General features: G+C 42.1%; 1 protein-coding gene and 4 non-coding genes across 5 annotated transcripts in view; 1 reads left to right on the top strand and 4 right to left on the bottom strand.

Annotated features, from left to right (window-relative positions):
* The window catches only part of shank1 (SH3 and multiple ankyrin repeat domains 1), a 45,219-nt gene extending 30,559 nt beyond the window's left edge, over window positions 1-14,660 (top strand). Inside the window, exons 15-26 of the mRNA XM_054607232.1 lie at window positions 1,416-1,498; window positions 1,623-1,747; window positions 2,134-2,269; window positions 2,379-2,459; window positions 5,580-5,588; window positions 5,892-5,918; window positions 6,031-6,087; window positions 6,280-6,395; window positions 7,440-7,563; window positions 8,262-11,785; window positions 12,177-13,072; window positions 14,543-14,660. Of these exons, the coding sequence (XP_054463207.1) occupies window positions 1,416-1,498; window positions 1,623-1,747; window positions 2,134-2,269; window positions 2,379-2,459; window positions 5,580-5,588; window positions 5,892-5,918; window positions 6,031-6,087; window positions 6,280-6,395; window positions 7,440-7,563; window positions 8,262-11,785; window positions 12,177-13,072; window positions 14,543-14,660 (5,296 nt within the window). The remainder of the gene's footprint in view (window positions 1-1,415; window positions 1,499-1,622; window positions 1,748-2,133; window positions 2,270-2,378; window positions 2,460-5,579; window positions 5,589-5,891; window positions 5,919-6,030; window positions 6,088-6,279; window positions 6,396-7,439; window positions 7,564-8,261; window positions 11,786-12,176; window positions 13,073-14,542) is intronic.
* A 5,528-nt stretch (window positions 14,661-20,188) lies between these two features.
* On the bottom strand, window positions 20,189-20,278 carry LOC129099186 (small nucleolar RNA SNORD88). Its single transcript, XR_008531636.1, has one exon. It is a non-coding gene; the product is annotated as a small nucleolar RNA SNORD88 (small nucleolar RNA).
* Window positions 20,279-20,445: 167 nt separating this feature from the next.
* Window positions 20,446-20,537, bottom strand: LOC129099184 (small nucleolar RNA SNORD88). Its single transcript, XR_008531634.1, has one exon. It is a non-coding gene; the product is annotated as a small nucleolar RNA SNORD88 (small nucleolar RNA).
* A 614-nt stretch (window positions 20,538-21,151) lies between these two features.
* Window positions 21,152-21,243, bottom strand: LOC129099182 (small nucleolar RNA SNORD88). The gene has a single exon (XR_008531632.1). It is a non-coding gene; the product is annotated as a small nucleolar RNA SNORD88 (small nucleolar RNA).
* A 456-nt stretch (window positions 21,244-21,699) lies between these two features.
* On the bottom strand, window positions 21,700-21,791 carry LOC129099185 (small nucleolar RNA SNORD88). The gene has a single exon (XR_008531635.1). It is a non-coding gene; the product is annotated as a small nucleolar RNA SNORD88 (small nucleolar RNA).
* Window positions 21,792-23,005: the final 1,214 nt, after the last annotated feature.

The raw sequence follows: 23,005 nt of genomic DNA, 5'->3' as shown, positions 1-23,005 counted from the left end.
GGCTCCGCCCGTGAGAATGCAAGGGCTGTTCTCTGCTGTCAGTGACTACTAGCGTACCATCACATGGCTTGACTCTGGTGAGGACCAAACTTACTCTAGCAAGTTTCCCTGCATCCAGATTGAGCTGTTGCTGAGGCAACAAGCAGCTCCATCATACTGTACATACCTTCTTCACAGAGGTTAAGGTAGAAATCAGCTCTGGGCTCATACAGCATACAGCAAAACATACAGCAGTGAAGACATCAAAACACTGCTTAGTCACAACTGTACTGTTCTGCACTGTACTTTTGCTCTGGTTTATGCTTTAAGATGCTTGTTTAAGAAAGGAGATGCACTTATGACTTCTGGTGACTAGTAGTTCTCTTGAATACCTATGTTGAATACACTTATTGTAAGTCGCTTTGGATAAAAGCGTCTGCTAAATGACTGTAATGTAATGTAATGTAATGTACTGTGGGGAATGGGGCATGAACTGGGATTCAGTGTTTGTTGGAGTTCGACTGATGTAGACTTTTGAAGACTGATAGAGGTAGTTTTAAATTAAAGCTGCAATATTTTTAAAGTCAAGATTCAGATTTTACATTTGACAACTCTGAAGTATTCATTGTTTCTATTTCAGAAATGTATTGTCTTCATTTCAGAAAAGCTATAAAACACTTAATACATTTAGTAATGTTAAGTGACCTACATTTATGGGACACTAAACATTACCAAATGGCAGCTTACAGCAGCACACTGACAGATGAATAGAGAAAAAAAACAGGAAGAAATGAATCAAACAAACTGCATCATTTCCATTAGAGCTGTTTGGTCGTCCTGTCCTAGATCATGTCTTTTAATTGACAAATATCAATCCAATACACTTTTTTACTTCATTCTTTAAGATGTTAACAATGTATAAATAATAGAAAGTAAAGGAAAACATGAGGACAAGCAGAAATAAGACCAGGAGGGTACAATGTATTATCATTTCAACAGCAAATAACTTACAAAGGAAATACATAAATAAAAAAAAATACTGAGAACTGAGAAGGAATGTAATGAAACTAGCATGTGTATTAGTAAGTTTACAAATGTAAATAATTAAATAAATACTCACAGGTCCCACTTTTAATCTGATAAACTGAAATGAGTTTCTGCATGGTACTGGTGATGATATCATCAGAAGGGGACACAGGAAGGGTGAAGCAGTGGGGAGGAGTGGTGTAGCTGGGGAAGGGGAAAGTAACACCAGCAATATTTGTTTGGATTTATGGATTTTAAAACTTGACTTTCTACCCAACATCTCCATAGATTAAGGCAGAAGGTTAACGCAGACATGCAAGGATGCAGAGTACATGTCCTTGTTTTCTGTCTGTCATTTCTTTCTTGTGTTATTTCTATCGCTCTCTCCCTCTGTGTCTCCTCTCTGCTAGTGACTATATAATCAAGGAGAAGACAGTGCTTCTGCAGAAAAAAGACAGCGAGGGGTTCGGCTTTGTATTGAGAGGGGCAAAAGGTAAGAAATGTGATATATTCACAAACATCCTGCCATACTTTAACACTCACTGATTTAAGAAAGCTGGTTGAATCATACATTAACACATGCATAACACATGCTTATATTTTCATGGTATCTCCAGCTCAGACTCCCATTGAGGAGTTCACCCCCACCCCAGCATTCCCGGCCCTGCAGTACCTGGAGTCAGTGGACGAGGGCGGCGTCGCCTGGAGAGCCGGTCTCAGGATGGGGGATTTCCTGATAGAGGTGCTGCAATGATTTACCACTGCATTATGGGTCGGAAAAGAAAGCACTGACAGATCTGAACCTATGCAGAACTATAAAGCATAGGTGTACAGTCCTCTAAATGTGGAATGTGGGATAATAAATGTATAATCTTCATCTTATGTCATCAAACGTCTGTATAGGACAAAACTCATATTTTGTCCTATAGCATCACTTGCCCCCAAAGTTCATTGAAAGCTGTTGGAAGGTTTTTGATTCACTAACTTCTACCGGCCTGTAAAAACTAACTAAATATATATGACTGAAATATATATTTATATCGTTTTTCATCTTAGTAGAACTAAAATGTAGTTGAGAAAAGATGGTAATAAACTCTTTATCCGTCACTGTCTCTGTGTTTTTACCAGGTCAATGGTCAGAATGTGGTGAAGGTTGGTCACCGACAGGTCGTCAACATGATCCGGCAAGGTGGCAACAGCCTCATGGTCAAGGTTGTCATGGTAACCCGCAACCCCGACATGGAGGAAGGTTCAAGGAAGAAAAGTAAGAGTCTATCTATACTGCACACTGGTGGTGAATACGGGTGGTACCTGAACCTTCTTGTTCTTGAACAGCTTGACTGACAACGGCTGCCTTTTTCTCCCCCCCCCAGTCCCCCAGCAGAGTAAGAGGCTGAGCACTCCGGCTATCGCACTAAGATCCAAATCCATGACTTCCGAACTGGAGGAGATGGGTAAGAAATGGGCTTGGATAATCTTTTGGGGATGAAAAGAGGAAGGATTAACAAGAATGAACAGACAGACAGGGAGATGTAGACAAATAAAGAGAGCGCCTTAAAGCTGAAAAGGGGGAAACAAAAAAAGTTCTGGGATAAATAGATTGAGGTGATGAGGGAAACAGTGTGAAACCAGTGTGTTGGGGGTTGCTATAGATGCTGAAAGTGTGAAGGGGAGCTGAGCTAGGTCTAAATTTAGAAAGCAAAAAAGTAGAGAAGGAGATAGTTACTAAGGAGAGGAAAAGAAAAAAGAAGATTGGCTTCCGCCTTGGATGACGGTCTCAATGCATTTCACTGTTCTTTCAGAGGTTCCACACTGTCACTTCCAGCACCCCCACTACAGGTAACCCCACCCGGAAAAAGTTATCCACCCTGTGATCCCTCTCTCACTGCCCGCATCTCTTACCTCTTATCCCCCTGCACACCCCCACTGATCCCTGGGCCGCCCACAGCTTTAACCCCAGCGCCCACAGAGCAGTCTACAAGCCCCACTGCTCAACACATATGCACGCACGCACACACACACACACACACACACACACACACACACACACACACACACACACACACACACACACACACACACACACACACACCAGGTATTTGTTGCCAAGGTAACACTGCAGGGGAATACATGGGAGTGACCTGGGAAGGGTTTTCCAGGGGCCATTAGCATCTGGTCTTCATGTATTTGTGAGAAAGTTGCAAAATATGTCCTTGATATTTTTTGGTTGAGAAAGTCTTTGAGTCATTTGGAAAAAAATCACACCCAGGATAAAAATTATTGAGATGAGTAATTATTTTACTTTGTTCCAAGTCTGTTGCTATGGTAACACATTATGTGTGGCTATGCTTATGCCATTTCTATTTGAGGCGAAATAGTGGGAGGAGAGTGCAAGGTGAGGGTCAACGCCCCCATTTACAGATCAGAATATTGGCTAGTGTTTGATAGAGTGCAGCAGGAATGAGTCCTTAACACCTGGAGATGAGTCAGCATTTTTGTCGACGTTCTTTATGAATGGATTTTGGTTAGAAGTCTTAAAATAAGGTCCGTAGTTTAAACAAGCTTAAGAGATTTTAGCATTTTGTTCTACGACATAAAATATGTCATTAGATACCCTGGCTTAAATTTTCTTTTGCTTTTACTGACAGAAAACAGGCATTTGCTCACTAGTGGATAAATTAAACGACTAAATGCATCATGCCAACTGGTCCGCCCTTACAGCCTCGTTGTGTATACTTGTGCTTATGCGACCGTAGTGTAGTTCTTTAATAGCCTCATGTTAGCTTTTATATCTGCTGATTGCATTCAAGCTTCAGAAATCCTTAAAATGCAGTGCATTTGTACAGATTATCTTGCTGAACAAAACGTCTAAGTATCATAAACTTGAGTTTGCTTACTTGTGGGGGATCTGCAGGGCTTTGACAGCTGGTTTCAGATCTGTTTTCAGTACTTTCTCTTACAAACATTGACTTAAACTTACCCAAACTGATAAACAACAGAAGCTACCACGAGTCCTGCTGCTGCTGTAAGCCAGGATCTGAATAGAATTCATCCAGAGTGAAGGAACTGGTCCTTTGCTTTATTCCTGCCCCGTCTCCTCCCCTCACTTGCCTCATCTCTGTGGTGTTACTTCACCTGACCAGCACAAAGCATGAGCACCCAGTCTGAAACAAAGGGGCCAGTTTCCTGAACCCCCAACCCTGCTCCCTTCCACCATGAGCGCTTACTCTATACACTTTCATCTAACACTAGCACTGTATGTATGCAGTGATACTGTATTAATTATCTCCGTACATAGAGTATCACTCCGGCAGACCTAAAGGTGCTACAATTTAAACCTTTTAACATTTTACAAACAGTGTTGATATAAAAGCAAAACACCATGATTTTAGAGAGAATGTGATCAATGTTGCTGTTTTAAACTGTGTAGACTAGCCTATTCATCACCACCAAGTATTGAAATGAACTGAAGTGGTATACAGTACCAGAGCAAAGGTCCATATTAGGTTATTGGCAATGTATCGCATTGTGTATATAAGATACAAAAAAATTGCAGTACAGAAATGCCAAACTGGTTTTGAGGAAATTCAGAAACATTGTCACTATTACATAGTTTGTCCACCCAATAGTATTTTTAAGTTCATTGAGATGTCCCACTTAATGTGCATCTTGGTCAAAATTAGAAAAAGAAGATGTATCAATATTGTCTGGTCAGATCATGTGTATTCATGTTTTTTAAATTAGTATCGACTTAAAAAAAAAGATATTAGTATTGCCCTAAAAAATCTCAGTGTTAGTTAGCTATATTTTTAAATGGCCGAGTCAGTTTGACTCATTATTAAGTGCATATTTATCAATAAATATCCCAAGTTCCTTGCAGGTTTTTAATTTGCAATCACACACCTTATTATAACTACGATCCTCTCTGCTTTAGCCTCCTGGTGGATCAAGGTGAGAGGAGCAGAGTGTGTGATGAAGCCATGTCAGCACTACCATATGCTTATTCTAATTCATTAGAATTCATTTAGCTGTGACGCCTATTAAACTATCTCACCTCTGTGATTGGTGCAGTGTCCCAGTTCACCTAGAGGTCATGCTGCAAGATAACAAGGGCGTTAAAGTGGAAACAATCCTGCAGTGCACATACGTCCACAAATTGTTGTTTTCCCCCGACACCAATTTCACGCAAGTGCTGTTTAAATATGTTTGGACACATGATATAAAAAAAAAACAATGGCTTCATTTTGAAAATATTTGTGCAGTGCAGTTGTAAATATGTGATGAAATGAAGTCAAGTTCAAAACTATTTCATGCTTGAGTTACCCATCGGACTACACATTGTGATTACAGCTTGAGTATAGATATTGCAGATAACCCTATTCCTATTCAGTCCACACACACAGGCTCACTCACACCAGTGGATGCAAACACTAAAGGGTCACCTTTAATTCTTCCTCTTAACTCCACTGTAGACTTGTCCCTTTACTGTTCACTGGTTTAACCACTGACTCTGTCTTTTTTTTGTCTTCTTTTTCCCCAACTCCACCGCTGGCTGCATCTTAACCGTTTAACAGTGGAGAGAGGTGGGAGTCAGCTTCAGACTAATTCCACATTTGTATGTGTGTGTGTGTGTGTGTGTTAGAGAGAGTAACAGCAAGCAGCATACTGTATATGTGTGTGCAGCATATTTACTGTAACATAAGTGTGCATGCATCAGCTGTCTTAAAGTGTGGGTGTGATGTACGTTCTTGTACATCGAAGATCGAAAGCCTGGCGAGGTGACTCAGTTTGTCAGGCTCCGGGGAATATGATTAGTATTCACTGTAACAACGCTATCGCACTTTCACTCCTGCCAAAACTTAAGTCTCCTTTTGTCCTCCTTCCAGCTGCTACCCCTTGGAAAAAAAAATCAGGTATGCTCTGGTACACTCTCGCTTAAGACATTGTATTTATGTCTCTCCAAAATGACTTGGCACTCACCGCTCAGTAACTTATTGGGCTTATTCTGAGTTTCTTTTCTTTTAGAATTCGAATCCTCACAAGTTACAGAGAAGAAGAGGACAGTCTATCAGATGGCTTTGAGTAAGGGAGCTCATGTTTGTCAGTGGATGTCTCCTCAGTCTCTTTCTTTCTTTCTCATCCACGTTCATGAAGTGTGTCCCTTTCCTCACATTGTTTCCTTCATTTTGTCACTGTCCATTTTTCTGTTTCATTGCCGTATGTCCCTTTCTCTCTCTCTCTCTCTTTCTCTCTCTCTGTCTTTTCTACTCTCAGATAAATTAGATGAAATTCTTGCAGCAGCTCAGCAGACAATCAGCACGAATGAGGCGCCAGGGACACGGGGACAGGGGCCAAAAAGAGACAGAGGACGAAGTTTCTATGGGAATGAGGTCTGTATCGTGAAACATACTACATATATTTTACATGTGTCCTGAGATATGTGTGTGCTCCTGTGTTGACTGGGTCTGTAATCAGGTTGAAAAGAGTGCTTGTCTAACCTGAAATTTAGTTTATGGTTGATAATGGTAAATTTGAAAGCTGCACTGGGCAGGTTTTTAATTGAAATGTTCCCAAACACCTTCATCAAAAAGTTAAAGATATTATCACCTTGCCTGCTATGAACAACACATGAACGGGTGTTAGGTCAACACAAGAGACATTTTTTCCCATTTGTGTTCAGCATAATGTTTAGTCCAAAGAGTTGTAAAATGCTAATGTCTGCAGCAGTATCTTTTGTTCCATTTAAAATGATAAAAATGTTGCTAAGTGAACAAATACTGTACCAGTAAATCAGTCAGTTTAAACAAATAGGCATGTTGGCAAAAAAGAATAGTCTTCTATCTTTGACTCATTTAAGCCTGCATTAAAGAAACTTCATCCCCAAAATGACCATTTGTATATTATTAATTAATTGGAAAATGATTGATGAATTGAATTAATAAAAATGTATTTTCTTACAGACACATAACTCGTGCAGTATAATTGTGTAATTTTTCCAGTCCTATGCTCACTACTTTCCAAACACAAGCATCCCTGCCAAAACCAACTATTTAAAACACTTTAGCATAAAACCGTCTCACTTTCACAGGCGCGGTAGTCATACATGTGAGTACCTTTTAGATGTTTAAGGGTTTTAATCAGTAAGGCTTTAGCTTTAAACTGATGTTTTTATAGTTTTGCTGATGTAAAAAGCAGCCTCATTTACTTGAATTCATCAAGAATTCTCTTTGTTTTTGTATTTTGATATTTTTTTTAATTAACAATGAACCAATTGTGCAAAGGGTCTCACTCATAGTGTCAAAACCATCGAGAATGTACACCAAACTCAGCAGCTCTGCATCACTTTAGGTTATTTCTCTCTTTGTTATCCGGCCCCCACATGAGTCTCACGGCACTCTCTACTTTCTCTCACATGCTCCCTTTTGGCCTTTCAGCAAACCTACGGGGACCAGTCCGGGATGGGGATGATGCCGTCTGGGTTGGGTCTTGGCTATGACCGTGGCCAGTACACCTCAGGTCACGGCCCACAGCACGGTATGCGGCGGCAGAAATCCTTCGGTGAGGCTGTCTGTTTTTTCTGTCTGCCCCTCCTTTCGCCTGTCTGTCTGTCCTCACGACCAGTGGAGGTCTACGCTGTGCTGACCTGTTTGTCTGTGGCCAACAATGTCTTGTCTCTAGCCCAAAATGTGCACACTTTGTGTCTGTGCCTGATCGTATGTTCGACAATCAGCTTTTTAACTTACTATTGCTGTGCAGTAACATAAATATATTTGTTTGCCTTATACTCACCCTACTACTATCTGGTATGTACAGTAGTTCCACTAATCTCTGTTTTATTCCGATTGATTCTTTTCTGGTTTGTTGCTCACCAAAGCTTTGCTAACGCCTCTCCCGAAATAGTAATGTGCTCTCTGGTGACCAACAAAACAAATGCTGCTGTGTGATGCTGCCCAGTTGCTACCGTTTGTGGAATACAATAAATAGCACTAACTGACTTACCTACTAACAGACAGGATTTGAGGACAGACTCGCTGACAGGTAGACGGGCAGTCAGATTCAGACAGACACTCTCGTAGATTACCCTCAGCTTTTCCTTTTTCTGGCTTCATTTCCTCTCTACTCTTATTCGCCCCAAAATCTTTCTTCTTTTCTACTTCATTGGCCTCTTTTACTCTCACTCTACACCATCTGTAAGACATGTAAATCCCTATGTCTTCCTAATTGTTTTTCCCCCATTTGTGAATGCTGTACTGCAGGGGTGCTTGAGGAGGAGAGGCAGTTCCTGCATCCTCCAGCCATGAAGTTTGCTCGCAGTCTGTCAGTGCCGGGCCCAGATGACATCCCTCCTCCTCCCACCACAGCTCCACCAGAGCCTCCATTCTCCTCTGCTCCGCCACTAGGTTGGAGAGCGAAGTCATCCCAGCAGCCTGTCTCTGTGTCCCAGTCAACAGCCACATCTGCCCACTACCAGCCCTTCTCCCAGCCAGTGCATTTCACCCACGGGGGCAGGGAAAGGGCAGGTGGTCCCAACACTGGCCCCAGTGGGGGAGCGGTGGACCACACAACCTCGTATGCACACGCATCTGCCCATACCGCTCAAAGCAGGACTGCTTCGCGGAAGGTTGCCTATTCTGGGGAGCCTGTTGGAGGCGGCGCAGGGGCTGGTGGAGGAGCCAAGACAGCAGGTCTTAGGAGAGGCTACAGCACCGCCGTCCCCCCATCTAGCATTGCCACTGTAATGCCCCAGCAACAACAGACTACCCAGAGTCAACCCCAACGTGCAGAACGCAGTGCAGCCGGGTCTGGAGCAGGCGGTCCAAAAGGAGGGGCCCGGAGAGGTAAGGTACCCCTGGTGAAACAATCCAAGGTAGAGGACCTACGCGTGGGCCAGGGTACCCTAGGGGGCAAAACCGCAGTGGAGAAAAGCTCCATTCCCATCCCCACCATTATCGTCAAGGCCCCTTCAACAAGCAGCAGTGGACGCAGCAGCCAGGGCAGCAGTGTGGAGGCCGACGCTCCTGCATCAGGAGAGACAGATGAAGCCAAAACACCACACGGTCCTCCTCCCTCGACTCCTGCTCCACAGCCCCCGGCCCCGCCTTCCATCCCAGCACCGCCGCCTCCATCCTTGCCTTCCATGCGAGCCCAGGACAATATGGACTTCACCAGCCAGTTTGGGGCCGCCATTGTTGGTGCAGCTCGTCGAGACAGGGAGCGGTTTCATGAAGCCCGCAGAAAGAGCGCCTCCTTGTTCATGTCTGTTGAGGATGATGTGAGTCTTGGGGGAGTGAGTGATGGAATGACAAGGACTCAAGTGTCAGAGCAACAGCTTAGCACACAGGCTGAAAGTTCATCAACACGGCTGCGCCCCTCCAAGTCTATTGACGAGGGCATGTTCTCTGGGGACACTTTTATCCATCACACCCGCAGTATGCCTCCTGCCTTTGGCCTTCCTGAGTACTCCTCACCTGCCCTGGACTATCAGCCTAAGTCTGTGCCTACTGACTTGTACACAACAGCAGGCAGGCAGACAACGCCCTCCGGTACAACCACCTTTATTCACCCTCTGACAGGAAAGGCCCTTGACCCCACATCGCCACTAGGCCTCGCCCTGGCTGCTAGAGAGCGTGCTCTGAGGGATGACAGCAGGTTAAGGAGGGGAACAGAACACCACTTCACCCGCCAGATGTCGAGCGGGGTGTTTCCTTCATCTACTGTCACCTCTCAGCCAGTGTCGTCCACCGCCCAGTCCTCCAGCTCCTCGTACCTGGTCACCTCTTCTTCGCTGGCTGCTACCACAGCCAGTGTTGGCCGCCCACCCTCACCCAGAATCCTCCGAGGAGTTGGGAGTGTGTGGAGTGAGGAAGGCGGTGGAGGAGAGAGGGAGCGTGAAGGAGGAGGGGCTCGTGAGGGGCTTAGAGTTCGCTTCTCTGAGGACAAAACGGTCCACACGCACCACTACCAGTCTCAGCCGTATCAACCAACCTACAAGGAGAGGGAGCGGGAGAGGTCGAGAGAGCGGGAGAGGTCGAGGGAGCGGGAGAGGGAGATGTCGAGAGAAAGAGAGAGGGACAAAGAGAGAGAGGGTTACATGAGGAGGGCAGAGCAAGCTGCTGCCAATGCGGCAGCTGCTGATAGCTCTGCTCAGCAGGGGTCCCACCCTCAGCAGCCCGGGAGACCCTCCTTTCTCAGGATGGAAAGTCAAGCTGATGCCTATATCTTGTCCCTCACCCCTCCCTCACCTCCACCTACCAGTACTCAGCAGACAGGGAGCACTACTGGGAGCACTAGTAGTGGTCTGATGGTCCTTCCTCCCCCTGCCCCCTCAGTTGATGCGGACGATGAGTTTGTCTACGCAGACCCTCTCCCGCCTCCATTACAGTTTGCCAACAGCTTCGACAGGGGGATTGGAGGATTATCAGGGTACTCACAACATGGGATGCGCCCAAACAGCCTGACCTCCCGCCAACAGCAGGTCCCACCCCCTCCTCCTCCACCTCCTCCTCCACCCCCACCCCCTCCACCAAAAGAACCATTTGGAAGTGGGTTTCCGGCTCATACACCCCTGCATTCTCCTCAGGCAGGGGACTCCACCGCCTCCAGCCTCACATCTTACGACAGTGAGGTAGCTAACCTGACTCAGTCTGCTCCCTCCCCCTCCCAAACATCGCCCAACCCACCGCCCCCTCACTCGCCCTCTACCCTGCAGCCCACCTCGACAACGGGACCTCCGCCTCCCCCGTCAGTCTCACCACCACCTCCTCCTGGATCCTATCACAGACCCTTCTCCATGTCCCATCCCCACCACCTTTACAACAGCTCTCATACTTCTGGGCGCTCTTCCCCCACGCTTCCCCCACACACAGTCGCACCTCCCCTGGGCTACCGTGGTTCTCAAGCACCCTCCTCCACTGTTGCCACCTCCGCTCCAGTTAGGGGCAGTTTCTCACATGCCACGACCGCTAGCTGTGCCACTACAACCACCGCTGCTGCCACCACAACATGCACCTCCACTCAGCTCTACCATGAGCGCACACACACCACACATACAGCGTCCTCCACCGCTATCACGGGCAGTCGCAGGATAGGGGAGCACCACCGTCCTCACCCCACTACCAAGAAAGGAGAGTCCCAGGAGACGGTGGTGGACTCTGGGATTGAAGAGCTGGACAGCCGTAGCAGCAGTGACCACCACCTGGACAGCATCCTGGCCAGTGTCCGGGGAGACAGGCTGGACCGAGGGGAGAGAGGAGGACGAATGGGAGGAGGAGGTGGGACAGGGGAATCAGAAAGGGGAGGAGATTTTCTGGAGTCTTACATGAGCTACCTGGACGGACAAACTTTTGAGATGCAGAATGCTACAGCAGCAGCCTCCACTTACCCAAAAACTAATAGGTTCAGAGAGGGAGGTCGCACCAGTGATCTACACAGACAGACCAGCACCGCTCCTGCATCCTTTCACTCCCACAGACGAAGGGATGAGCAGGAAGACGACGAGGAGGGGGTGGACGTAAGCAGCCGCGATGGGTACGGGGTGAGGGACATGCAGAATTTGGGACGTCCCATTTCACCGTACTTTGATCGCCCTCGCACTCCTGAGATGAATCCTCTCTGGGGCGATGGGCAGATGTCGGGTGACCAGTCCGCGGCACTTTTAGAGGGGAAAAAGATTTACCCTCCTGCTTCCAGTATGAAGCCCAGCATCATAAATGAGCTGAACAATAAACTGCAGCAGAGAACCAAGGACTGGAGCAGCCAGAGACCATTGGGCAGGCACAGGTACACATCAGTGCAAACTTTGTATTTATGTTTCAGTATCACAGCATGAACTGCATCTTTTGTTGTTGTCGATGTTCATGTTTCACCTGTATATCAGTGTGCCACCTGTGAGTTCTTTACCTCCCACAGTCGATGTTAAAGATTTCCGTGAAAAACTGTGTACTGTCTGTTTATGTCCTGTGTAAGTGTTGTGTCTATACTGTGTAAACTCTCCTCTCCTTTTATTTCCATGTGTTTCTCTCAGAAGCAGAAACAGGTAATAGAGCCACATCTTACAACTTTTTAAGGGAAATGTTTTGAACAACACTTCCCTTAATGTATGTTTTTTCATCCTATCGCTTTCTGTTTTCTATCATGCTTTTCTCTTTTAACAATTTCTCTCACTCTCCATTCACAGATTTTCAGAAGACTCAGCTTCGGCTCTGAGCCCCCCCTCAGCTCGATCCCAGTCACCATCTCCGATTTCATTATCGCAGCCATCGTTATCCCCGTCCCCTACCCCTACCTCCCAGTACACCAACTGGGGTAGATCTCCATCTCCTCAACCTCCAGCTGCCTCTCAGCCTCCACGTTCGCATTCCCCGCTTTCCCCAACATCTTATTCCCCTTACCCCACTTCCCCAAAACACAGACCTGTCTACCGAACCAAAGCCCTAGAATTCCAGTTCATCCCAAGTCGCGAGTCCCGTAAAGCAGAATCACACATGTTCCAGCGTAGGCGAGCACCCAGCCCACTCATCTCCCCGTCAGAGAGGCCCAAGCTGGGTCCACCACGACCGTCATCCCTGCCGCTCCTCCCCACCACACCTCTCTACAGTGCAATGTACGATCTCCGAGGTTCAATCACGCCGCCATCACCTGGGAACCCTCTTGGAGATCCTTACTTCTCGCCCTCTCCTCCCCTGTTTGCCCCGTCTGGTGCCCCACCTCCTCCGAACTCAGCCTTAGTTGTCTCTCGATCCCTCTCCCCAACTCACTTCCTGTCTGGTACCTCCTCTCCGCCCCTGCACCCTCTCCCTCCACCTACATGCCTGAGTTACCCTCATCTACCGCCACCTTCCCCTACAAAGCCTTTTGCCTCCAAGCCGCTGCCCTACTGGACCAAGTATGACGTTGCAGACTGGCTAGGATACCTGAACCTGGGTGAGCACAGAGAGCGTTTCCTGGACAACGAGATTGACGGCACCCACCTGCCCTCCCTAACCAAGGACGACTATCTGGACCTGGGTGTGACACGTGTTGGCCACCGAATGAACATAGAACGGGCCCTGAGGACCGTAATGGACAGGTATGGCTGCAATTCTCCATCGTCATTGACCACCTGAATTATTTGGAATATATACAATTTCTCTCTCGGTTAACATTTTCAATCATTCACTTCTCTCTTTACCAACATGCAACCCAACACAACAGTACAAAAATATAACACACTAACAACCAGCAGAATATACAAAGATACTATACTGTGACTTTTTACGACAAACTATAGTGTAACTTTTTATGACATTTTCATGACTTACTATACTAACTTGTTTGTGATTTTTTTTATTGCATGCTATATACTTTCACTTTTTTCTGATATACTATTCTATAACTTTTTAAGAAATAGTTTATAACATACTTTAATATGACTTCTTATGACAATTTTTATAACAAACTATTCTATGACATTTTTTATGAGATACAATACAATTTTTCTGACTTTATTTGACATACTTTACTCTGACGTTTTCGACATAATATGCTATGACTTTTTATGACTTTTTTCGACATACTATACTATAACTTTTCCCAACATACTATACTATTACTTTTTATGATTTTTTGACATACTATGACTTTTACATGATATTTTTTTACATACTATACTATGCCTTTTTTAGGATTTTTTTCGACATACTATATTATGACTTTTACATGATTTTTTTCGACATACTGTAATATACATTTTACCAACACACTATACTATGACTTTTTTATGATTGTTTTTGACAGACCATACAATAACCTTTTATGACACACATTATGACTTACGACATTATTCATGGCATACTATACTATGGCTTTTTAATACATTTTCTCACTAAATACTATATTTATGTTTAATGGCATACTATACTATGGTTATAATTTGTTAATGGCATACTATACAATTACTTTTTTATGACATACTGTACTACCATCCCTGTAATTCATGGCCAACCTTTTGCACCAATCTACCACAGCTGCCAGTGTGGCACAGGTCAATTAACCAATCAACAAAATCAAAGAACTTCTCCTTGTAACTGCTGCCAGATACAAAAAGATTCCCACACTGTACTGATAGCTAATAGTTTCGATTGAGCAAAGATCTTGGTGAATCTTAAGAAATCTCTATCACAAAGCAGAACAAGCAATATATCGACACAAACACATCAGCTTAGGCGTTTGTGAACTGCATGATTGATGGCCAATATTCTTGCAAACTGGACCACTGAGAGCAGAGTTGGACAGCCCCGTCTGATACTACCCTATAGGGGGGAAAGCAAAAACAGATAAAAACACCAAGATAAATATTATACAGGCATATATTTTATATAACAATGCCGCTGAAAATATTAAACCAGCTGTTCTCAGACCTCAAGGGTGTGATAACCAATCACGAGTCACAAGAGAACAACTACTTTGCCACAAAACATCAAACGCCATTCTTCTCAATTTCACAAAAGAGAAAACACCAAACATAACTTGGGTCTTATGTCTGTTCTTCTGTCCTCAGGCTGTCCAGTAGCCCATTTCCCATTTCGGTCCTCTCACCTCGAGAAGGACAGACTGAGAGGAGGAGGGACGAGCTGAGGTTGCAAACGCAGAGGCAGAAAGAGAGAGAGAGAGAATAAGAAAGGAGGAGGGGTTGGAGTCAATGAGGGAGGAAGACACAACTGCTGCTATCCATAGTGGATTCACACAACAAATGAGGGGGGAACAGCTTTCACACAGAGAGCAACAGAAAGAGGGAGTCAAGTCCCAAAGGGAGATGGAAAAAGGGCTGACGATCCATAAAGACACCGGCTGGCGCTCTCGAGTTGTGGCACGCTGATTAACACAAGTACATTCCCCACATGCATGCACCGTCACACCAGTCAATACACAAGCAACACAAACACACTTTCATCCAACATACATATGAAGACACTGTGGCTGCAGCAGATATTACGAGTGAAGAAGAGTGAGGAAAACCGAACCAAATACTTGAGAGGAACAATCAAAAGCCAGTTTGATTTTTAGAAAAAAATTGAGCTAGCAAGCTAGAGAAGAAGATAAAGGTGTTATTCAACGTGCAGCCATCTTGTTGGAATAGTCCTCCTACCCATAAGCTGGCTGGTTAAATCTGTTCAGGTCTGACAGTGGAACCCACCAAGAATATTTAAAGTGCAATCAATGACAACCCCTCCCCGTGTGAGTAGTTTTAAAACGTGTCTGAACATCACTGCGGATGAGTTATGGATGAATGTTGGTGATTGTCTGCGGGTGTAAGGCTTTTTCTGTCTGGATAGTGAACATAGGATGCAGGGCAGTATATCATGACAGCTTCCATGTCTGTGATTAGAGGTGACGAGGGCGCAGAGAGATGACTTGCGTCCTTGGTTCAAACCAAGGAGGCTGGCTGTGTGTTTGTCTTTGATTTGGCTACGTCTCGTTTTTACCTCACCACTGGTAGGGCTCTGTCCTCACTGCAGGTCCTGTGATCAGAATCGTATGTGTTTCTCTATAGCTCTTTATCATCTTAAGTCTTATAATGATATATATACAGACTGGTCACTGTATCACAAATTTGTAGCAAAAATAAGTGCCCAGACCAACAGAATAATAAAAAAAAAAGAATCATAGTTACACACACACACACACACACAGGCACCCGAGTTAATACTATACATGCCTGCATGCATACACCAACATGTAGACACACACACAAGCACTTGCAAGTGATTGTGTTAAGTTGAGTTTATGGGACACGTATATAGACACACTATATGTTTGGATCCGAGATATACTTATACAAAAAAGGAGACAGACTGTGCTTTCAACTGTTAGACAGCATACGTGACAATGTGAAGAGAAATCCCCCCCCCCGAGGATTTGTTTTACGGAGAAAGACTTCCTCAGCATCGGGGCAACTGTTGTACAACCATTCAGACCTTCCTACCGAGGGAGACTGGAAAGGAGAGGGGAGGGGAAGAGGAAAAACTGCCATTTTCTTGCTCTTTCCCACCCAATCCCCCCTGCTCCTTACAGGAGTGGCCCCCCTCTCTCTCGACAAAATCCAGGAGGAAACAAGCAGCCACCCGGCCGAGGGGATCTGAGAGAAATGCTTATATCAAGTTTTAATACTATGATTGTTCTTACAATTTTTAAACTTTAAATGGGAAAACTGGAATACTGCTATTGATATGAAGAGATTTATTGTTACTATTTACCATGACTTTCATCGTCCTTACTGTTATGACAGCTTCAGAGAGTTCCTGCGTACTGCCTTTGGTTACTGATGTATCGCTCTTGAGCAGTCGGTGTATTTTCTGACTGTGTGATGAGAATAATTGTGTTGGCTAATATATATAAATAAATATATGTATATATAGGTATTTTTGAACTGAAAGATGCATATTATTTCAAACACAGTACCCTGAACATTGCCTCTATGTGACAAGTATATAGCAAATTAATATAAAGCAAATTTCAGAACCACTTCCTTTCTCCTTACTGTTTTGCTTTTGTCAGACTGTGAAGCTATAATCAAAATGACATGTTGGCATTCATGGCCTTAAAATATGATTTCCTCACTCTTGTAAAAGTTATTTGTCACTTAATAACGTTATTTTGGGGATGCCCACATTACACGTAGGTGAAAATGATTCAATGATTCATATTCATTTATTTAGGCAGTACTTAAATTTACTTCTGTATCCTTGATAACTGCCAACTCCTTTTGATTGATCACATATACAAATGTTTTTCTTTTTCCATGTCTTAAAGTTCCATAAGTCCTTTTATTTTCCCATAAGCTTCCACTGCACATACATATCATTATAAACTCAGTCCTGCTTTTCTCACTGTTGCTGTGATCAAATATAAGGGCTCTCTCATGACCTTTCTACCTTGAACAACACGTCACCTCTCCTGCTGCTGTTGAGTCCTCGAACACATATCAAACATGCGTTTCACATCGGGGTCATAGACGGGGAGTTTACTATCTTCACTCTCTGCTATCCTCAGTCTGTTTTAGCAAATATATAAACAAGGTTCATAGATCATGTGCACATGCACACAGGCATGTTAATGAGCAAAGGTGATACAGAGAGATTTGCTGATGGTCAAAGAGAGATATTTGACGGCAAAGGAAATAGCAATAAGGACGATGAAAATAATGGTCATCTAATTATGGTTTAAGATGTAAAAAAAAAAAAAAGTCTCAAAAGTTCTAAAGAATCTCTGTCTTCCAAATAATGTTTAACATGAAAAGGTACAATGTATTTATTTAACTGTTCTGCTTTCTATACAGTTCGACCTGTTCTCCACTTCTTCTCCCTTCCACTGTTAATGACCTGACAGTATTGAGAGCTCCAGTCTGTTTTCACAAATCATTTTCATCTCCTTGTTTGTACAAAGCAGCTCCTGCAATGGCTGACGTGTTCCCTGTAAATTCACAGCTTATTGTTTATTACCACGTATTATGCAATGGCCCTATTTCCATTAGCAACTGTGGCTTTTCACATTTCCCTTTAAAGGTTTTGAAAAATGTTCCTCCAAAGGGCCTGTTTCTGAAAGGATGAACAAGCAGAATGTGACGTCCTATCCAAACTTGCACAGCCAGATCCTACTTGTTTCTTCCAGGTCTCTAAAACGCTTGCTAGTGTAAATAAGGCAAATTAATGATTTTAGTTAAGACATTCTGAAAACATCTGACTGATACAATTATGTTGTTATTAAGTGACTGGTGAGAAACAGTTGTTTTTAATCATTCCTTTGCATTTAGAAGTTAATAGATAAGGTGGCTCTTTGTTGCTGTCAGGATGAAATGACTGAGGGAATCGGTCAGACTCTATAGAAAGCATTTCTTTTCCTTTAAGAGATCTTTTTAAAAAATGAGAATATGAACTGATGAAAGGTAACTTACAGAATATATGTATATGTGAAATGCATATACACACATTCATATAAAACATATATGAATTTCAAATGTTTTAAGAGATAATACATTGTTAGAATTATAATAAAGATACAGAAACAAAGTTCACATTTTTGTTTTTGTGATTTCTTGAATGAAACGTGTTTCTTTTCCATCTGGACGCTGATATTTAGCCGGTGGAGAGACGATGGTTTGGAAACCATTTCTACTCCCCAACTCACTTTATAGTTAACAGTCCAGCAATAGATCTCAGGTTATTTGAATCTGGGCATGTTATACTATTGTATCGTTTAAAAAAAGCATATATATATATATATATATATATATATATATATATATATATATATAAAAGTTTGGATATACCCTGTGCATTTGTATGTATTTTATTTTATTTTTATTATTTTATATACATGTAGATTATATATTGAAGATATCCAAATATATAATAACACATATGGAATTATGTGGTAAACAAACAAATGCTCAAAAGTTTGGACAAATTCAATGGTTTTTTTTATTTTTATTTTTTCAAAGTAGTTGTAGATTAAACTATTGAAGACATCCAAACTATGAAGGAACACATATGGAATTATGTGGTAAACAAACAAATGCTCAACAAACCAGAATATGTTTTATATTTTAGATTATATATATATATATGTATATATATATGTATTATATATATTCACACAAACGTGTTATAGGCCACTCCATATAAGGCAATCCCAGGGCTTAAAGTGTTGCAGTAATGTTTAAGATGGCAACCATGCAAGTACATTGTATGAGGTGTACTGCTGAAATACTGACTTTATAAACAATCTTGGTGGGTAACGTTTTGTTTTCAGGAGGGATTTGGGGAAAAAATTTTTTTCCTTTATACGTAAATATTAAATAATGACAGCGCACAGACCATAGGTGGACCAACGGGCTCCTTTCACAATATGTCACCAAACTATACGATAAACTTTCACTTGATAAGGAATAAAACAGTTTATAAACTTTTAGATGATTGACATTATGCACAAACCTGAGAGGAATAGCTTGCTGTAATATTCTTTACACTGTATATTGTCAGATCAATACAGAACAACTTCCATGTTTGAGTGAAAGTTTGTAGGTAGCTCCTTACGCATATTATACCCGACGGGAAAGAAATGGTTGTTTCTAACGTCAGACAGACCATACAGAGAATTCGATCCACTACAGAACTGTTCTAGAACCATCAATAGTTTCCAGGCCTAGCAAGATTTTTTATCTTGCAACAAATTGAAGGTATAAGTTTAAAATGACTACTAAATTCATAGGAACACCACCAACCCATGTCCACTTTTTTTTTTTTTTTTTTTAACTGTATCCTGTCATTATTTAATAAGTATTCAATAATTTTCTCTATCACATATGTCTTAAGTTGTATTTACTCATTAGTTCCAGGAAGCCATTTAGTATTTTAATCAATACCCTAAATAATTAAATCTGGTGCGTCAGGACAGCGTAAAGCAAACCCCAAATTAGCAACACATTAAAAAGGGACTGAAGTTTCATTTCTTGTGTTCACGAGTTTGGGTTGTCATTGAATGTACACCTGCTCATAATCAGTACATTTTAGTACAAAGTTCTCAGGTCTGAGAGTTGATCTACAGGATCATCAAAGCAACAGCAACACATTCATAAATCCTGTAGTTGAATCATGTCAGAGTGAAAACCCAGTAAAGGACATTTCTTTGTTTCTGGACTATTTAGAGACAAAATATTGATTTCACATATTAACTGATAGTTGACAGGATGTTTCTAGGTTTGTTTTTAGTCTTTGGGTTCCAGAAATTGAAAATCAAATATATAAAGAGTGTACATCACTTGATGTACTGCTGTCTTTTGGGAGCTTGAAAATACACAACAGTATCCGATATGTGAAATTTAATGGATGTATTTAGGTAGAAATCTGCTTATTTGTACCTTTCAATGAACTGTTGATGTGAGAGCGAGAAGCTGTCCAACACGTCGATGTTACAGAAATAGAAAAATGAAGAAACTATTGTAGTATAGACGGTTTTATTTCATTAATCAAAGAAAATACAGGACAATATTAAGCTTTCTAAACAGTTCATATTTTAACAAAAACACAACAAAATATGGTTATAGAGCAGATGATGTCTGCAGGAAGACCAGTACCTGAAACAGCAGAGAGAGAAAACTGTCAGAATAAACATAATCCTACAAGGTTAAAAAATGATTTTTCTTAATCATCTCCTCAGAGTCTGCCTTGTCAGGGGCAGAGCTGCACTTCTGTCAACACTGATTTTCTGAGCCCAGTGCTATACATCACAAGAGATCAGCATTTACACATTTCTGCTATAAAAAGGCAAAGAAATGAAGTAATATTACAAACCTGATTTAAGTCCCGTCTATTGTGAGTGGCGTCGCTTCCTTTAAAGCCTGGGGGGAAATAGCAACTGTTAGTGTGTAGTCACGGTTCACACTTTTGAGCATCTTTGGTTCATTTTCTCCTCAGAAACTCTGGCTTGTCAGGGCCAAAGATGCACTTTTCTCTTCACACAGACTCAGAGCCCAGTGCAAGTCATCAGGGGAGAAGACGGCTCAATCCACACCACGGCTTTGAGTTTAAATTCTAGGGTAACAATACTCTCAAAGCAATTTACGTCACATATAGTTTACAATAATAGTGTTAAAGCCATATTACCATTTTCAGAGATGTGTTCAAAGCAGACTACTTGACAGTATTAACTTTTTAAAAAAAAATAAAATAAAAAAAAGTCGCACCAATGCTTTGCCTTGACACCAAAAGTCCCAGACCCCCCTGAACCAGGGCTTTTTAAGTCTGCTTTATGAGTGATAATTATAAAGGTGTATGATCCTCAACAGATGACAGTAAAGTCATGTTTGATTTGACTCATGAGCCAGTAGTGGTAATGCATGGACCCATTGCCCTCCAGTGGTCACACTTCATAACTAAACTGTGTTCACCAAAAGATTTGGGAAAAATGTATTTTCCTTCACATTGGTGGAGCTGCTGGTTGCCATCATAGCATTTATCATTTATGATTACACACATTGTACATACCTCTTTGGGCCTTATGGAAGCCTCTAGGAGTGGTTCCACTTCTTGAAATTAACCTGAAAAGTACAAAAAGGATTCATTACTGTGATGTCATCACTATAACCTTTGACCTTCATTCATTCATTCATTTTCTCCTCAGAAACTCTGGCTTGTCAGGGCCAAAGATGCACTTTTCTCTTCACACAGACTCAGAGCCCAGTGCAAGTCATCAGGGGAGAAGACGGCTAAATGAAGGCTACAGTTTTTAATTTAGGAATTAATGTACACAACAAAAGCACTGGTTACAGTAGCTGATATGCACAATTAAATTATAGGGCAACAATACTCTCAAAGCAATTTACGTCACATATAGTTTACAAAATAGTGTTAAAGTCATATTACCATTTTCAGAGATGTGTTCAAAGCAGACTACTTGACAGTATTAACTTTAAATAAATAAAAAGGTCCTGTTTGATGTGACTCATGAGTACATGAGACAGTAGTGGTGATGCATGGACCCATTGATTTGGGAAAACTGTGTCTTCTAGCATTTATACTTTGATTACACACACATTGTACATACCTCTTTGGACCTCTAGGAGTGGTTCCACTTCTTGAAATTAACCTGAAAAGGACAAAAAGCATTAGTTACTGTAATGCCATCATTATAACCTTTGACCTTCATTCATTCATTCTTTTTCTCCTCAGAAACTCTGGCTTGTCAGGGCCAAAGATGCACTTTCCTCTTCACACAGACTCAGAGCCCAGTGCAAGTCATCAGGGGAGAAGAAGAGTTATAAATATAGTTATAATAACTATACACTAAAGCATGCATGTGACATTTAAACCACATGTGATGGCTGCCCAGCTGCAGAGCATGCATGCTAATGTGGCCTGGTCATCTAGGCCCACCACGTGGAGAGAGGACCACGTGGTTACAGTCTAACACTGTCACACAGAAGAGAAAGGCTGTCCTGTTGTAATAGTCGCATAAACAGCATCTTTATCTAAATATGCAATGATTAAAAACACAACTTCATGTAAATATCTCCTCACCAGTCCCTCCAGAGGTGCTCCAGTCGAGGCAGAGGAACAAATGACCGATTCCTCATCCGCTTCCTGGGTTTTTGACGACTGCTTCATGTGTTACATTGAGGCGGTTGTCAGGCAGATTTAAGGAGCATTACCGCCACCTAGTGGACCGGAGAGGAACTACGGGGAATTACAAGAAACATGTCTTTAATAAATTCAATGTTTTTTCTTTATTTGTATTTCTACATTGTAGATTAATATTGAAGACATCCAAACTATGAAGGAACACATATGGAATTATGTGGTAAACAAACAAATGCTCAACAAACCAGAATATGTTTTATATTTTAGATTCTTCAAAGTAGCTGAATGAGAAGGTGTGTCCAAACTTTTGACTGGTACTGTATGTGTATAAATATGCAAAGAGTTTGACTCTGATTTTTAAGTTGCTTATGCACAGTTTAAAAGGACAATTTACAAGAATATACAAGCATCTTAAAACCATGTAAACAAAGCTGGAAAAAGGTTGTGGGAAATATGTGTATATATACAGTACCAGTCAAAAGTTTGGACACACCTTCTCATTCAACTACTTTGAAGAATCTAAAATATAAAACATATTCTGGTTTGTTGAGCATTTGTTTGTTTACCACATAATTCCATATGTGTTCCTTCATAGTTTGGATGTCTTCAATATTAATCTACAATGTAGAACAAAATAAAAATAAAAATAAAGAAATAAAAACCATTGAATGAGAAGGTGTGTCCAAACTTTTGACTGGTACTGTATCTCTGCTTTTAATTCTTGTTATCTTATTAAGGGACTGTTAATAATAAACAGTTGTGTATCTAAGAATAGTAAATGCTGTAATTTTGAAAGTATCAAGAGGAAGCATTGCTTTATGTTGCGTTGAATTGTAGTAAAGTGAAACTGCACTGCTTCTAAGTGCAGAAATACATGTGAATTTTAA

The sequence above is a fragment of the Anoplopoma fimbria genome, chromosome 11 (assembly GCF_027596085.1).
Source record: "Anoplopoma fimbria isolate UVic2021 breed Golden Eagle Sablefish chromosome 11, Afim_UVic_2022, whole genome shotgun sequence".
Lineage (NCBI taxonomy): Eukaryota > Metazoa > Chordata > Actinopteri > Perciformes > Anoplopomatidae > Anoplopoma > Anoplopoma fimbria.
The sequence above is the reverse complement of the archived record's forward strand: the minus strand, read 5'-3'. Positions and strand labels throughout refer to the sequence as shown.